Source organism: Lynx rufus, unplaced genomic scaffold, assembly GCF_022079265.1.
Source record: "Lynx rufus isolate CCGP_SWC_20201006 ecotype Redwood Valley unplaced genomic scaffold, mLynRuf1.p SCAF_13, whole genome shotgun sequence".
Taxonomy (NCBI): Eukaryota; Metazoa; Chordata; class Mammalia; order Carnivora; family Felidae; genus Lynx; species Lynx rufus.
In genome coordinates, this window is record NW_025814827.1 from 21,296,367 (window position 1) to 21,315,385 (window position 19,019).

The following is a 19,019-nucleotide window of genomic DNA, read 5'->3' on the forward strand; positions in this document are numbered from 1 at the left end:
AGCTGGATGAAAACCATTCACTTAAAGTACAATTAGATGGGTTACTAAAAGTATAATCAAGAGAGAGGGGGAGGATGATGGAACAGGAGGATCCTGCGCTCACTTCATCCCATAGTCACACCAAGGAAACAGGTATATCTATACAATTAACTCTGTAAACAACTGAAGGCTGGCAGAACAGACCTTCCACAGCTAGTTGTAAAGAGAAGTCCATATCAAAAAGGGTAGGAGAAGCAGAGATGCAAACAGTAGGGACATCATAAGCACAGAGAAGTGAGGGGATCAGACCCTACAGTGGGTACCCCTGGCCCTGGGGACCCACTCTGGGAGAGCTGGATGACTATAGAAAACCAAGTCCCTGCCCCTATAAAGGCAGAAAACTAAATAACTTGGCCAGAACCACAGAAGCAATAGTTTGAAAAATGCCTGGGTTATATGTGAAATTGATCGGCTAATTTTAAGATGTATGCCAGAGGGTCTGCAATCTGCAGGAGTTTTCTCTGGGAACAAAGTACTGGCAGGTCCAATTTTTCTTGTCCTCCTCAGCCTAAATACCTGGACACTTGTGGGCTATTGTGGGCAAAGTAGTCTCCATCTACTTTGCCATCAATACATGCCCTGATCAAGTGCCTCTCTAGAGTGACTCTTGCCATCAAAATGACAGATAACTCCACATCCCAGCATGTCCACAGTTTCTGTCACTGGGCCTCTAAATGACTGCATGGGGAGCAGGCACTGCCCTTCGGTATACAAACAACTGTCACTGTCCAACTGTAGATAGCTAGAATGAGTACTGGCCCCACCCACCAATGAGCCCACAGGAGTCACAGCTTAGCCACAACAGATGGGTACACACAGGGAACAACCTTGGAGCAGCTGGTTCTGGTGACCAGAAGAGACTAAGCTGCAAGGACACAACAGGCAGGAGCTCTTCTACACAAGGTCATTACTATGAAGACCATGAAATGCAGATGACTTCATAATACATAAAAACAAACACAGAATCATACAAAATGAGGCAACAGAAAAATATGACAAGACAAAATCATAGGAAAAGAGCTAAATGAATGGAGATAAGCAATATGCCTAATAAAGTGTTCAAAGTAATGGTCATAAAGATTGTTACCAGATTTGAGAAAAGAGTGAACTCAGTGAGGACTTCAACAAGGAGATAGAAAATATAAAAAATAACCAGTCAGAGCTGAAGAATACATTAACTGAAATGAAAAATAAACTAGAAGAATGGATTAGCAATATGAAAGACAGGGTCAAAGAAAGCAACCTAGCTGCACAGCAAAAAGTAAAAACTGAGAATAGGTCAAGGACCTCTATAATATCACCAAGAGTAACATGTGAATTTTAGAAATCCAAGAAAGAGAAGAGAGAGAGAAGGAGGCTGAAAACTTTCCTAATCTGAAAACAGACATCCAGCTTGAGAAAGCACAGAGTGCTTTCACCTAACAAGATGAAACCAAGAAGTTCACACCAAGACACATAATAATTAAATGGCAAAATGTAATGATATAGAGAGAATCTTAAAGGCACCAGGAGAAAACAGCTACATATAAGGGAAACACTGTAAGGCTGTCAGCTGATTTTTCAGCAGAAACTGCAAGCCAACATGCTGAAAGGAACACACCTACAATGAAAAATATTATGCCTGATAAGGTTATCAGTTAAAACTGAAGGAGAGAAGTTCCCAGCAAATAAAAGTTAAAGGAGTTTATTACCACAAAACCAGCCTTATAATAAATATTGAAGGGAATTATTTAAGTGGAAAGAAAAGACATATAACTAGAAGAAAATTATGAAAGGAAAAAATTTCACAGGTAAAAGCAAACATATAGTAAAGGTAACAGACTAATTACCTATAAAACCAGTATGGAAGTTAAAACACAAAAATATAAAATCAATTATATGTACAGAAATTGGTCAAAGAATACACAAAATAAAAATACTTAAAATATGACAAACAAAAAATGTGAATGTGGGAGTAAAAATTTAGTGCTTTTAGAAAGTGTTCAAACTTATTGGAGAGTATTATGCTAAGTGAAATAAGTCAGGCAGAGAAAGGTACCATATGTTTTCACTCATATGTGGATCCTGAGAAACTAACAGAAGACCATAGGGGAAGGGGAGGGGGGAAAAAGTTAGGGAGGGAAGAAAGTAAACCATAAGAGACTCTTAAATACTGAGAACAAACTGAGCGTTGATGGGGGGGTAGGGGAGAGGGGAAAGTGGGTGACGGGCATTGAGGAGGGCACCTGTTGGGATGAGCACTGAGTGTTGTATGGAAACCAATTTGACAATAAATTTCATATAAAAAAAAGAAAGAAATAAGTTGTTCATAAATGTCCGGGTCCTTAGCTATATACATAGGATATGATATATTAACCTAATGGTAACCACAAATCAAAAGCCCATAATGGATGTACAAAAAATACAAAGAAATTTAAGCCTAACACTAAAGAAAGCCACTGAACCACAAGAGAGCAAAAGAAAAAAGGAACCGAGAAGAAATACAGAAACCAGAAAGCAACAAAATGGCAGTTAGTACATACCTATCAATAATTACTTTAAACGTAAATGGACTAAATGCTCCAATCAAATGATACAGAATGACTCAAATAGATTAAAAAAGACCCATCTATATGCTGCCTGCAAGATGTGCTTCATACCTAAAGACACATAGAGACTGAAAGGGGAGGGATAAAAAAAAACACTCTATGCAAATAGAAATAAAAAGAAAGGTAGAGTAGCAATACTTATGTAAGATGGAATGGACTTTTAAACAAAGACTGCAGAAGATTGAAAGAAGGGCATTATATAATGACAGAGGGATCAACCCAACAAGAGGATGTAAAACTTGTAAATATCCATGCCTCCAGCATAGGAGCGTGTAAATACATAAAGCAAACATTAACATAAAGAAATAAATTAACAATAATACGATAATTTTAGGGGACTTTAACACCCCACTTACATCAATAGACAAATCATCCAGACATAAAATCAAAAGGAAACAGTTTTGAAGGACCCATTAGACTAGATGGATTTAACAGAGATGTACAAAACATTCCATCTCAAAACAGCAGAATACCCACTTTTTTTTTCAAGTGCACATGGAATATTTTCCAGGACAAATAGATCACGTGTTAGGCCACAAAGCAAGTCTCAATAAATTTAAGATTGATATCATTATTAAGCATCTTTGCAAATCACATTAGTATGAAACTAGAAATTATTTACAATTCAAACAAATGAAAGAAAAAAAAAACCCATGAAGGCTAAACAACATATTACTTAACAATGTATCAATGTATCAAAAAAAATCAAAGAAGAAATTTAAAAAATCCATGGAAACAAATGAAAAAGGAAATATATCACTCCAAAATCTTTGGGACTCAACAAAAGCAGTTCTAAATTTATAGCAATACAAACCTACAACAAGAATCAAGGATAATGTCAAATAAATGATCGAACATCACACCTGAAGAAACTAGAAAAAGAACAAAGCCCACAGTAGGATTGAAATAAGTATCAGAATAGAAATAAAAGAAATAGAGACTAACAAATAACCACCAAAACCAAAAGCTATTTCCTTAAAAGATAAACAAAATTGATAATCCTTTAATATTTTTAAATGTTTATTTATTTTTGAGAGAGAGAGAGACAGAGAGAGAGAGAGGTACAAGTGGGGGAGGGGCAGAGAGGGGAGACACAGAATCTGAAGCAGGCTTCTGGCTCTGACATGTCAGCACGGAGCCTAACGTGGGGCTCAAACTCACAAACCACGAGATCATGACCACAGCTGAAGTTAGACACTCAACCAACTGAACCACCCAGATGTCCCACAAAATTGGTAAACCTTTAGCCAGATTCAAAAAGAAAAAAAAAGAAAGTACTCAAAATCAGAAATGAAGATGGGGAAATAACAGACACTACAGAAATACGAAGGATTATAAGAATACTGAGAAAAACTAGAAACGGATAAATCCCTAGACACATCCAATCTTCCAAAATTGAATCAGGAAGAAATAGAAAAATTGAACAGATATGTACTAGTAATGAAATTGAAGTGGTAATAAAGAAACTCACATCAAGCAAAAGTCCAGGACCAGATGTCTTCACAGATGAATTCAACAGACATTTAAAGAAGAGTTAATACCTATTCTTCTCAAAGTACTCCAAAAAATAAGAGTAAAGAGAAATTCCAAATTCATTGTATGAGGCCAGCATTACACTGATTCCAAAACCAGATAAAGGCACTACAAAAAGGAACTACAGGCTAACATCCCTGATGAAGATGCATATAAACACCCTCAACTAGGGGGGCCTGGGTGCCTCAGTCAGTTAAGCATCTGACTCTTGATTTCAGCTCAGCTCATTTGATCATCTCAATAGATGTAGAAAATGCATCTGAGAAAATATAACATAATAAAGGCTGTACATGTAAAAGCCCATAGCTAACATCATCCTCAATGGGGAAGAAAATAAAAGCTTTTCCTCTCAGATTAGGAACAAGAAAAAAATGTCTACTCTCAATTTTATTCAGCACAGGAAGCCAGGAAGACCTGGCTTCATAATGAGACAAGAAAAAGAAAGAAAAGACATCCAAATTGCCGAGGAAGACATAAAACTATCACTCTTTGCAAATGACATGATACTATATATAGTAAAGCCTAAGGACATCACCAAAAAAATGGGAACTGATAAGTGAATTCAGTAAAGTTACAGGATATGAAATTAACACACAGAAATATTTTGCATTTCTATATGCTAATAATGAAGTACCAAAAAGAGAAATTAAGAAAACAATTCAATTTAAAATTGTACCAAAGGAATAGAATACTTAGGAATAAATTTAACCAAAGAGGTGAAAGACTTCTATTCTGAAGATGACACAAACAAATGAAAAAACACAACACGCTCAAGGATTTGAAGATAGAATGTCCATACTACCCAAGGAAATCTATAGATTCAATGCAATCCCTGTCAAAATAATAATAGCATTTTCACAGAAACAGAACAGATAATCCTGAAATTTATATGGAAGACTGGAAAGGCCAAAGCAATCTTGAGAAAGAACAAAGTTTGAAGTATCACAGTCCCAGATTTTAAGAAACTACAAAGCCATAGTAATCAAAACAGGATTATACTGGCATTAAAATGGACTCATAGATCAAAAGAACAGAATAGAGATCCCAGAAATAAACCCATGCTTATGTGGTTAATTAATCTACAACAAAGAGTCAATTATGAAAAATGGGGAAAAGACAGTGTCTTTAACAAAAGGTAGTGGGAAAATTGGACAGCTACATGCAAAAGAATGAAACGTGACCACTTTCTTAACAGCACACACAAAAATAAACTCAAAATGGATTAAAGACATAAATGTGAGATCTAAATCCATAAAATTCCTGAAAGAAAACATAGGCAGTAATCTCTTGGGAATTGTCCTTAGAAACATATGTATGGATCTGTCTCTTCAGGCAAGGGAAATAAAACAAAAGCAAACTACTGGGACTATAGTATATTAAAAAGCTTTTGCACAGCAATGTAATCAACAAAATGCAAAGGCAACCTACTGAATGGGAGAAGCTATTTGCAAATGATATATCTGATAAGGGGTTAATATCTAAAACATATCAAGAACTTCCACACCTCAACACCAAAAAACTCCAAACGAAAACAGAAAACCCCCCACATAATCTGATTAAAAAATGGTCAGAGGACATGAATAGACCTTTTTTGAAAGAAGACATATAGATGGCCAACAGACACATGAAAAGATGCTCAACATCACTAATCATCAGGGAAATTCAAATTAAACCATAATGAAATATCACCTCACACTAGTCACACTGGCTAGAATCAAAAAGACAAGATATAACAAGTGTTGGTGAGGATCTGGAGAAAAGGGAACCCTCATGCACTTCATTTTCCTTGGTGGCAATGTAAATTGGTGGAACCACTGTGGAAAAAATTATGGAAGTTCCTCAAAAAACTAAAAACAGATAAACTATATGATACAGTAATTTTACTCCTGAGTATTTACCCAAGGAAAATGAAAGTACAAATTCAAAGGGATATATGCACTTCTTTATTTATTACAGCATTATTTATAATAGCTAAGGTAAGGAAGCAGCCCAAGGGTCTATCAACTAATGAATGGAAAAAGATGTGTGTGTGTGTGTGTGTGTGTGTGTGTATGAAAATGTGTTTCTTTGGTTTTTGGTCTGCACCATGAATTAATGTATGTATGTACATATGTGTATACATGTAGACATACATATGTACACACACACAATTGAATATTACTCAACCATTAAAAAAAAATGAGATCTTGCCATTCATGACAACATGGATGGAACTTGTGGGTATTATGCCGAGTGAAATAAGTCAGAAAGAGAAAGACAAATACCATATGACTTCACTTATATGTGGAATCTAAAAAACAAATCAAATAAATCAAAACACAGAAATAGACTCATAAATACAGAGAACAAAGTAGTGTTTGCCAGAGGAGAGGTGTATGGGAGAATGGGCAACAAAGATGAAGGGGATTAAGAGGTACAAAGTTCCACTTATGAAATAAATCATGGAAATGAGAAGTACAGCAGAGGGAATATAATCAATATTATTTTAATAACCTTGTACAGTAGCAGATGGTGACTACATTTATGGTGGTGAGTATTAAATAAAGTACATAACTGTCAAATCACTGTTGCACCCCTAAAGATAATTTAACTTTGTATGTCAACTATATCTCAAAAATTAAAAAAAAAGTATACTCAAATTTTGGTTTTAAATACTTACTGTTTGATCTGTCAGAGGAGGGAGGACAATTTGTTTTTCTATTTTGTTAAGAACTAGCTTCCATAACTCCTTTAAAACTCGCTTTAGGACGGTTTTCTCACAGATTTTTGCTGAGAGACTTAATCTGAAATAAAACACAGTCACTTATAAGCCTCATATCAAGGTATCAACTTTTTTATTGATCAGAAATTCACATTTTTCAATACTGAGATTTAAATATATAAATAGGCCTTAATGCTAAATTTTGTTTACTGAAAAAAAATACATTTCAGCATATTACATATTAGATGATTCACTACTGGTAGAAAATATACTGAGCATATCACTTCCCTTAAATTGTTTCCTATATTGACATCAAGGCTCCCAAAGTGGATGATTTTTACCCACATTCCTAATTCATATTTACTACATACCCCATGTTCATGATGCAGGCCAAACATTAAAGAAACACATTTTTATCACTATCTGTAACTGCTCCAACATAACAACAAAGATGCATATAATTTTACTCAAGAGTCAAAAGTTTTCAGTTTTATTGAGATACAATTAACATATCACATTGTGTAAGTTTCAAGTGTATAACATAATGATGTGATATGCATATATATTACGAAATGATTACCATAATAAGTTAACATCCATTACCTCAGGCAGTTAAAAATTCTTTTAAGATCTACTCTACCCTCAGTAATTTTTAAATATGCAGTGAAATATTGTTAACTATAGTTACAATGCTATATGTTAATCCCTAGGACTTACTTATCCTATAACTGGAAGTTTGTACCTTTTGACCACTTTACCCACTCTCCCAATCCCCCAGCTTCTGGCAGTTACCAATCTGTTCTGTTTTTCTAAGATCAGCTTTTTAAGATGCCAAATTTACCAATGTGAATAGGTTTATATTTATATTTCTTATAAATTCTTCTCATGGTGAGAATGATGATAACATCATCTGGTATTTATGTAACACCTAAATTTAGAAAACTCTTCTGCAAATGCTTTTTGTTTATTACTACATTCACTTTATAAATCAAAAACAGGTTCAGAGGGGTTCCTGGGTGGCTAGTTGGTTAAGAGTCTGACTCTAGGTTTTGACTCAGGTCATGATCTCGTGGTTCATGAGATTGAGCCTTGGGTTCGGCTCTGCACTGACAGTGTTGAGCCTGCTTAGGATTCTTTGTCTCTGCCCCTCCCCCATTTGTGCATGCACACACACACTCTCTCTCAAAATAAATAAATGAAACTTAAAAAAACAAACAGACATCAGTTTCAGAGAAGTTAGGGAACTTGTTCAAGGAAGTGAAGCTATTAAGTGAGGGCTGAAAAGTCCTCTAAATCCAGTGTTATCCAATGTGCCATAATGCCCTGGACAAACACGCTACCATATGAAGGCCCAACATTCTGTCAATTCACAGTGCTGTATCGATATTTACTGAATGTGCTGCAATAGGACACTCAACTCTTTAAGGCTACTTTAATAAGAGTTCATTACACCTGTTTCACAGAGGGCTAGAGGTGGGTCATGTATTTCAGGATAGCTTCATCAACTCCCTACAGTGCTCCTAAGTTCTCTGTATGCTTTTAGACTCAGAAATTATAATTTCAATTCTGGTTCTGAGATAGAGTTGACTATTTTAAATATATATAATTAATATCTAAATGCAGGTGACATATGAGAGGCTAAGGGAAAGATTTCCAAAATATCTATTTATGTAGAATTATTTCTCCGAACTCTACTGTATGCAGATACCTAATACAGGAAAACATATGAAAATAACCTCCTTTAGATGGTGGGAGTGGGTGTTGGGACCCCTGTGCATAGTTATGGAATCTGTAGCCCCACTATTTGGAAACCACTGTTGGAGAGTAGCATTCATGATAGGGACACAGGGTAGAAACCAGCAGATGTGTCACAGCAGAACCAAAGTACCTAACCTCGGAGATATTCCTAGGGTAATTTGAGACAAAACCAATCTGCCATTTTTGTAGCAGATGTGTAATTTCCATTTTCAAAAGGTCTGGGTTTAAGCATTGACCTTGTCTTTAGGGTCAGCTCATACACTTGGCATGCCAACTAATTCTGCTCAGACTGGAAATGAATGAATAGGTATAAAACCCTTGACATGTTTGTAGCTCTGCATGGGATTTCTGCCAGCTGGAAATAGAGTTTACAGTTCATTTTATAGAGTGGTGAGGTCTTGGTGAAGAAAATGAAACATACAGACATGTTTTATTTAAAGAGGCTACACAAAGAGAGCCTATACATTTATAATATAACACGATTTCTAAGGGGATTTTTCTCAAAGCTACCTTAAAGACTTTAAGCCCTCCATTGTTCATTTTAAATGAACAAACAGGAGATCTAGCAACTGCTTCCTTAATTTAGAGTTAACCCACTCTATAATGCAAACTGAAAAACATATATTTTGGAAACTGAGCTATCTAGATTGGTTAACCACAGACCAATTAACCAAACAATTTTCAAATATCATGTATTCCACCTGGCAAGAGAGATTTGCTGTCATACACTTGATCGGATTTTCATGAAGACAGTATCCAGCTGTTCTCCCTCCTCCAGAATTCCTATCCCTCATTTCCATACCTCTAAGTCCTACCCACCTAGAAAGATCTAATGCAAACAGAATTTCTAATGATAGTTTGAACAAGGAATTATTAACTTATACCTTATTGTGTTTATTTTTGTATTTTTCCTAACCTGTTGGCTCCCTAAGAACAGAATACCTGACTTTTAAAAATCTCTCCTAACAAATGGCTTTATGGTTACACATTTTTATTAGCCTTGAGAATTTGTGCAACTCTTCATGCCTCATATCTCTTTCCAAAAATTTTAAATCTTTGACAAATTTTTAAAGCTCATAGATGTTTTTTTGTATCTTTATATACTGTCCCTTTCTACTAAGAATTAGAAAAATATATATATAAATTATATAATGTTGTATAATTCTAATAAAATTAAGACAGTAAAATAATCTAAATATGCTGAAAAGGAGGGTCCACTGACTTTATGTTTTGGCCTCATTTTACAGATGGTGAAATGGATTCAATGTCTCTCAGCTAGTAGTTAAAAGGATTAGGATAACTTAGAACTTTCTCTATGTTCCACAACATTTGGATAAATGACTGGCTGGAAGTCTAAAACCATAAGGCACTCCATAGGAGTTTGAAGAGGATTGCTTTGTCCTGCTCTCTATTCACCATCACATTCACAACCAAATGGTAGTGTGTTTATGTGATATGATTCTGTATTGGTCATAGAAAGAGCCATCTAATAAGATAAAAATGTCAAGGGGTTATACAGGAAATTAAATGGTAAAAGTCTACATTAAGAAACTCAAGAAATGAAGATGATTTTTCTCCCTTTCTTCTACAACTACATGCCCACCTCCCTCTTGCTAAGTTATATCCTAGATATTTCCTCATACAAACAGAATAGACAATTTGTCTACCAAAACTGAAATTAAAGTGATAATGAACACTTGGTTCTGCAGTAAGTCTTGGTTATGCAGTAAGCTATAAACAAAGGGAAATAGAATTAAAATTTACATCAAAGGAGCACCTAGGTGGCTCAGTCGTTTAAGCTTCCGAATCTTGATTTCCACTCACGTCATGATCTCATGGTTCATGAGATTGAGTCCTGCTTTAGGCTCTGCACTGATGGTATGGAGACTGCTTAGGATTCTCTCTCTCTCTCTCTCTCTCTCTCTCCGCCCTTTCCCCACTTGTGCTCTCTCATGTTCTCTCTCTCCAAAAATAAATAAATATTTTGAAAAATGAATAAAATATGTCATAAATATATAGAAGAGGTCCTCTTTACTAATTCTTTCTTTGTTATCCTTATCTTTAAAGAAAGCTATTATGTGCTTATTTATCTTGGTCCCTTTGGTATCAATTGATTTGCTGCAACAATATTAAATGAGGTAACATATGAAACCACCAGGTATAACACTGTTCCCTTCGTAGGCATTCAAAATTATTTTTTACTTTTCTACCTTCAGTTTGGTGTTAAGTTCCACTATTTAAGAAATCATGTCTCTGGTTGCTTTAGATCAATGGTTCCCCATTGTGGACTTATTTTAAAATATAGATGCCTTGACCTTACTCCAAACTTATGAAATTAGAATTTCTAAGAGTAGGAACTGAGAAGCATTAAAAAAATCAAGCCTTTTTGGTTAAGAACACAGTCTTAGTTGGTCACAAAGGCCTCCATTTCCACCCACTCGCACTACTACTAGGCCATAAGTCCATGGAGTCATGGACTTTGACTCTCTTTTTTGTCACTATCTAGTGCCTAAAATAAAAAGTCTGATACAGATAGGTGCTCAATAAATTACTGAAGGTTGAGTCAGGCAGTCTACTTGCCTCTGAACTAATTCTGCTCATACTTGTGCTATTCTCTTCTTCAGTTTTCTGACATGAAATCAGACATTCTGGACTCAATCCAGTCTTTTTTGATGTCCAAGAGGATGCAAAACAGTATCTTATCTGAGAAGCATCAAATCCTAATGTTTTCTCCCCTCAGAACAGCAAATTCCTTAGTTATCATTATTTATTTCCTTTCCTGCACAAAGTCATGCCTGCTTTTTTCGTATCTAGTAATGAACTAAAAGTCTTTTCCTTTGTGATGAATTAGCGTATTTCTCCAGAAGACTTTTTAAAACTATCTTATGTAGAGGAAAACAATTTTTTTCTCTTAAAAACCGTATCAGTCAAATTTAGGGCGGTGGTTAAAGAGAAAACTAGGTAGGAAACTTACGTTTTGTCCAAGAAGTCCATGAGGGGTCTTAACACAATCTCTGCATCCATTGCTGCACTGTTCTTATTAGATGCAGTATTTCCATTTGTTCTCATTTGATTTAGTTCAAAACTCATCTGTTTTATACAGTCTTCAATGATAAGCTGGAAACTGAAAATAAGGAATATAAATTCCGAAATAAAAACAAGCATTTATGATTCCTTTGTCTTTGTCTGTTTAATTCAACTCCAAGGAGTTTGATCTGTTTCAAGTGGTGTGAATTCCCATGCTCATCAGTCTTCAAACTTCTTGTTCAGCTGCAAAAAATTTTGTTGCAATCAAAGCTTACTTGGGACCCATATAAGCAGATAAAAAGTAATGCTCTTCAGGTTGAATTAATTTGAGTGGGGGTTTATTTGGCCCCATCTCTCACAGAAATAGCTGAGCATTTCTCTGAGCACTGGAAAAATGTTTTTGAAAGACTCTCGGCATGGGATTCACCTTCTTCACTAGGCATCTGGTACTCCACACCCTCTTGGCTTTCCTCTAATCTCACTGGCTATGCTCTGTTCTCAGTTACCTGACCTCTAAGCATTGGAGTAGGGTTACCAGATTTAGCAAATAAAAAGACAGGATATGTGGCAACCAGGTGGCTCAGTCGACTATGGCTCAGGTCATGATCTCTCCCTCTTTGAGTTCGAGCTCCGCGTCAGGCTCTGTGCTGAGAGCTTAGAGCCTGGGGCCTGCTTCCAATTCTGTGTCTCCCTCTCTCTCTGCCCCTTCCCTGCTTGCTGTCTCTCTCTCTGTCAAAAATAATAAATGATAAAGAAACTTAAAAAAAAAACAGGATACCCAGGTAATTTGAATTTCAGATAGTGAATATTTTTTAGGATAAGTACACCCCATGCAATATTTCAGGCATATGTATACTAAATATATCCATTCTTTACCTAAAATTCAAATTTAATTGTGTATATCCTATATTTTATCTGGCAACCCTACATTGTAATCCACTAGGCTTGATCATTGGACCACTCCATTTCTTTGTCAAATATAGCTTTTTTTGGCAATTGTATCTAGTTCCATGGCTTTCACAATGTCAATATACTGGTGATTCCCAAATACACATCTGCAGACCTGACTTCCTCTTTTTAAAAATTTTTTAATGTTTATTTATTTTTGAGAGATAGAGACAGAGTGTGAGCTGGGGAGCGGCAGAGAGAGAGGGAGACACAGAATCCGAAGCAGGCTCCAGGCTCTGAGCTGTCAGCACAGAGCCCTATGCAGAGCATGAACTCATGAACCACAAGATCATGACCTGAACTGAAGTCAGAGGCTTAACCAACTGAGACACCCAGGCACCCCTGCAGACCTGACTTCTAATGTGAGCTCCAGACCACTTTGTTAAACTGCCTATGAAACCTTTCCACTTAGAAGTCCAATGTGTTTCTCTCATACCAATATCCAATCCATCAGGAAGTCATCATAAAGTATCCTAACTCTTAGTGTTCTTAGAATTCTCTGAGGACACTCTTATCTCATAGACACTGTTATGTTCCCTCTCCCATGAAATTTCTCATGGGTCTTTTGGTCCCTCACTCTTAGTCATACACCAGATGCCATGTCCATTGAAAATTCTTCTTGAACACTCAATCTGAAATGACATTTCTATCATTCTCCATTTCCTCACAGTTTTTTTTTCTTAATTGCTTTATTATTCTCTATATATTGTTATTATTTGACACATTGCATACTTTTAATTTGTTTATTGCCTGTTGCCCCAACTAGAATGTAAGCTCTATGAAGGCAAGAACTTTTTTTTTTTTTTTTTTTTGGTGCTACTTATCCACACCACAGAACCAGATGTCACACTTTGCACAAAGAAGTTGCTCAAGATCAAGTGGCTGAATGTATCAGTGGACCCTCTCCATCCACCCACTTCTATTACCTCACCACTCCAAGGACTTTTTAAAATTTTTGTTAATGTTTATTTATTTTTGAGAAATAGAGCGAGCAGGGGAGGGGCAGAGAGAGAGAGAGAGAGAGAGAGAGAGAGAGAGAGAGAGAATCCGAAGCAGGTGCCAGCCTCGACCTGTCAGCACAGAGCCTGATGCAGGGCTCAAACCCACAAACTGCGTGATTCTGACCTGAGCTGAAGTCAGATGCTTAACCAACTGAGCCACCCAGATGCCTCACCACTCCAAGGATTTAAATAAGTATGTGAAAAGTAATCTTTAGCATTATTTCTTCATTCTTTCTATCTTTTACTGAAATAATTGGCACAAAGGACATTTAAATAATGGAGACTCATCATCACTATCATTCTTCTATAGTGTCTATTACTTTCACACTTCTAACAACAGGAGTAATTATTAGAGATGTACCGGCAGGCAAGAAAAAAAAAATTAGGAGAATGGGGATAAATGACAACCTGTAAAATGGTCCCATCACTAGAATGGTGATGATTAGAAGGAAAAAGTCTATTTAAAAAAGTATCACAGTTGGGGTGCCTGAGTGGGTCAGGCCCGATTGAGCATCTGACTTTTGATTTCTGCTCAGGTCATGATCTCACGATTCATGAGATCGAGCCCTATGTCAGGCTCTATGTTAACAGTGTAGACGCCTCCTGGGAATCTCTCTCCCTCTATCTCTCCCCTCCCCCAGCTTATACACTCTCTTTCTCTCAAAATAAATGAACACTAAAAAAAAAAAAGAAAGTACTGTAATCACGTCAGTCCATTCCCTCTTCTTCCCCCACACACAAAGGTTATAGAGTTCATATTATTTGAGTCGTTTCCAAATGTGCTAATTTCTAAAATTTTATATAGAAGTTTAGGAATTTTCACCATATAATGCTACCATTAAGTAGAAAATATAAGTATTTATCATTGCATGCATTCTACCAGTATTTTAGAACACTTATGTGCCAATCTCAGTTCATAGGTGCTGAAGATGTATCAATGAACAAAACACAGAATGTCTTGTTCTTGTGGCACATGTGAGAATTTATTTTAGAATTTACATCATGAAAATATTTTACTTAGCCTGTTATCCAATATTTTATTTTTCTAATTTTTGGTTTTGCTACCAAATATTGGAAATCTTTGATATATTTTAAGCTGTCACAACTTGGATGTTTTCCTTCCTCCTGGACCTTTAAAAAAATGTTTATTTATTTATTTTGAGAGAGAGAGGGACAGTGGGCAGGAGGAGAGGCAGGGAGAGAGGAGAGAATACCAAGCAGGTTCCATGCTGTCAGCACAGAGCCCAACACAGGGCTCGATCTCGCAAATCGTGAGATCATGACCTAAGCCCAAATCAAGAGTCAGCCACTTAATGGACAGAGCTAACCAGGTGCCCGCCTCCTAGACTTTATATAGCAGATTTATAAGTAAACTGTTCTGTAATTTTGAGCATAGAGTCAAGACCTGAATCTACTTTTACCATCATCCATCTTTGGCTCCCGACTTCTCCTGGACTTGCTTTACTGTTGACAATACCATTCCTGCCTCTCTGGACTTGGTATCTGTATTTGGTTTCTGGATCCTTGAACCTCAGCTTGCCCCTATGCATGTAGCTCATTTCTTAGCTCCCTGCATATTTATCTAAAAGAGGATGTCTCACTGAATTAAACTCAGGTCCAGAAGAATCCAGGTATGTGTATTTTGGCTTTTACCTGGCCAGACCTGCCTTTAGACTTTTGTTAGGTAGTTGTTGTGGAGGAAGGTGGGGGTAGGCATGGTGCAGAATGTGAGAAAGTAAGTGCTGATAGTGGTGGTGTGTGTATTTAGTGAGGGTACAGTGGCAAATATTTGGGACAATAGAAAAGCAAGGTAGATAATGTTGGAAAATATGAATTAGTTGATTTACCACTGGGTCATCAGTGATCCTGCTGACTGTAGTAATAATCACCCTTGAAATAGCCGCTTCCTTTTGCACTGTTTCTCAAATCAGTGTATTGGAGTGGAGGATAGATTGAGCAGAAGAAGTTATGATAGTTATTTATAAAAATGTTTAAATGAGTTCTCCTACAATAGACCCATATGGTGAACTCCCACCAGAAGCCAGCTCCGTGTGTGAGATCAGGCATATGGAAGAAGGGTTATCAGTGTATCAGAGACAGTTACATTTTACCTTAACATTAATCCAGGATAAACCAACACCTGCATTTCACCTAAAATTTTTTGTCTCTATTAATTTTTGGTAAGTTCACCTAAAATATTTTTTCTGTGTGAATTTTTTAGTTGGAGAAGTCTGTAGCAATCAGCTTGAATAAAAGTGGTACCAGTTAATAATGACAGATTTTATAAGTACCCGTGAAGTCAAATACTAACAGGAGAATTCCTAGGAAATGTTCATGAATTCCTTTCTTAATCCAGCTAGCCACTGGTACCAAAGGCATCATTAAAAGAAATGTAGTAAGCCAAAAGCCAAACTCCAAAATATAAGCAGAAACCTAAGTGGCACGAGTTTTGACAACTGTAAGAACATCTGTAAGAACATCTTTAAGATATCACTGAAACTATATCACTTAGTTTCCTCCCAACAAACAAAACAGAACATGACAAAATAAAAAGAATTGATTCCTGTAAGCATGTCAAAGTCCCAGGAACCTGGGCTTCAGATGTGTGGTTTGGCTCTGCCCTGGCTTTACTGTGAAATCATCCTACCAGTTCCATATACAAAAATTATGTGATTGTGGGTTTTATTTTTTTTTAATTTTTTAATGTTTTTATTTTTATTTTTGAGACAGAGAGAGACAGAGCAGGGGAAGGGCAGTGAGAGGGGGAGACACAGAATCCGAAGGGGGCTCCAGGCTCTGAGCTGTCAGCACAGAGCCCGACGCGGGGCTTGAACTCATGGAGTGTGAGATCATGACCTGAGCTGAAGTCGGACACTTAACCGACTGAGCCACCCCGGCGCCCCTGATTGTGGGTTTTGAGAACACCAAACAAAACAGATTCGGGGCAATTAATTATACACTTAATATTAAGGCTCTAGACTGCTAATTTTGACTCTAAAGAAGGTTGATTCAGACTAAAATGATCCAGTTTGACTTTACAGTGTGGTCACGCTGATCATTATAGCCATCCCATCCACCTGGTATGATAATCTGATCAGTTGTGTGGGAAATAAATTCATACCAACAGGTATATAATAATTATTCTTTTTATAAGAAAAGCATGGCATGTGGGTTGTTTATTCCAATAATCTTAGCCATAGTTGCACACAATACTAAATTCTTCACTATATTTAATAAAATAATGAAGAAATAGTGCTGGGTAACCAGGAGTTTCAATATCTAGGTGAAAATAGCTGGCTTCACATGAACAAAATACTTCCAGTGCTCTTCTAACAGCAAGCATCACTCCTTATTTCATAACTGAAGTTCGCTCAATTTTTTTCAAATCATAAATTCAGCCTTTGTAAACTGAATATTCCTCCCACGAAACAAAACAGAACAAAATAAAAAGTATTTATTCATAAGGATGATTTGGCTATATTCCAGAAAGTAATTTGAATATATGTTTTCTATTTATATTCTAATTTCTATTCTGTTTAGTCATCTTATTTCCCATTAGGTTCTGAACACCCCTTGCTATCCCAGACACCTCTTTGTTTTCCCTGACTTTGCTAAATAATCTCTATTTTTGTCTTCCTAGCTTAATGCAACAGTTTTTTTTTTGCTAACCACATATTAATAATTCACAACTGCACTGAAGAGAGGTAGGCCCAAATTGACTGACCAAAGGCCTCCATCAACTAAGTGTCACTCAAGTCAGAGCCAGTAAGCCCGAACGTCTCTGGGACAATGTCGGCATCTCCAACTCCAGGCACACAGAATCTTCAAATTGCTTATGAATATCTAGGTCAAGTAAGCACAATCATCCAGGTCAGCTAACAACACAAAACAGAAGGCAGAGCAATCACCTTGGGCTCAATACAGCAAGGCTGTCTCTTGTTCAGCACCTGAGCTGTGAAGGTGGGCTACATAAAGACCATGAATAATAAAGAGAAGGCCGGAGCACCTTGGTGGCTCAGTGGGTTAAGCATCCGACTTCAGCTCAGGTCATGATCTCACAGTTTGTCGTTTTATGCCCTGCGTCAGGCTCTGTGCTGACAGCCCAGAGCCTGGAGCCTGCCTCAGATTCTATCTCCCTCTCTCTCTGCCCCTTCCCCACTTATGTTCTGTCTCTCTCTCTCTCTTCCTCACAAATAAACAAACATTAAAAAAATTTAAGGGGCGCCTGGGTGGCGCAGTCGGTTAAGCGTCCGACTTCAGCCAGGTCACGATCTCGCGGTCCGTGAGTTCGAGCCCCGCGTCAGGCTCTGGGCTGATGGCTCGGAGCCTGGAGCCTGTTTCCGATTCTGTGTCTCCCTCTCTCTCTGCCCCTCCCCCGTTCATGCTCTGTTTCTCTCTGTCCCAAAAATAAATAAATAACGTTGAAAAAAAATTAAAAAAAAAAATTTAAAAAAATGAAGAGAAGGCCAATATGGGATTCTTCTTTACTTTTCATCATTGCTATATTTGGGGGAAAAAATGATGATTTTAGTGTCTTTTTCTTTTTAGTCTTTCTGATTTGAAAGTAGCATATCTAATCAATATTTATTAAGCATATATCTTTCTAGAACCCAATAATAATTGATGAGTGGGGTTCAAAGAGATAGATAACCTTCATTAGAGTAATTTTGATAGTGCCATCTGATAACAGAACACAGTAAGTGAACATTTATCCAACTAATATTTAAAGCAAATTCTGGGGGGTGACTGGGTGGCTCAGTCTTAAACAACTGACTTTGGTTCAGGTCATGATCTCAGGGTTCATGAGTTTGAGCCCCTCATGAGGCTCTGTGCTGACAGCTCAGAACCTGGATCCTGCTTCGGATTCAGTGTCTCCCTCTGTCCCTGCCCCTCCCCAACTCATGCACTATCTCTTTCTCTCTCAAAAAATGAATAAACATTAAAAAATTTTTAAAGCAAATCTGTATGAAGTTAATGAACCTCTTTAAAGATGTTTTTGCTTTTCTATTTTAACATTTGATGATGATCTAATGGATTTTTCCTATAGGGTCAAAATGAAGTTTATCTAGGATGGATTTTTCTCTCTTTAGAGCCACACTATAGAGAAGGAAAATTTATTGTTTAAAAATAGAGGCAACTGGGTGGCTCAGTCCATTAAGCATCAGACTCTTGGTTTTGGCTCAGGCTGTGATCTCATGATTTCTTGGGTTTAAGCCCCATGTTGGGCTCTGTGCTGACAGCATGGAGCCTGCTTGGGATTTTCTGTCTCCTTTTCTCTCTACCTCTGCCCCACTTGGGCTGTACCTCTCTCAAAAATAAATAAATAAACTTTTAAAAACATAGAAAAAATATAGATGTGCCAGTACTCTCCTATGGGTAATTACATCAAGATTCCTAAACCTTAAAACCTAGAGCCCTGGCTTT

At 36.9% G+C, this 19,019-nt stretch overlaps 1 protein-coding gene across 2 annotated transcripts in view; it reads right to left on the reverse strand.

Moving 5' to 3' along the window:
- Nucleotides 1-19,019, reverse strand: part of UNC13C (unc-13 homolog C) — a 585,929-nt gene that overhangs the window by 88,481 nt on the left and 478,429 nt on the right. For both annotated transcript variants that reach the window (XM_047074451.1, XM_047074449.1), the window contains 2 exons: nt 11,594-11,743; nt 6,820-6,943 (listed from right to left, as the gene is read on the reverse strand). In XM_047074451.1, coding sequence (XP_046930407.1) covers nt 6,820-6,943; nt 11,594-11,743 — 274 coding nt within the window. The remainder of the gene's footprint in view (nt 1-6,819; nt 6,944-11,593; nt 11,744-19,019) is intronic.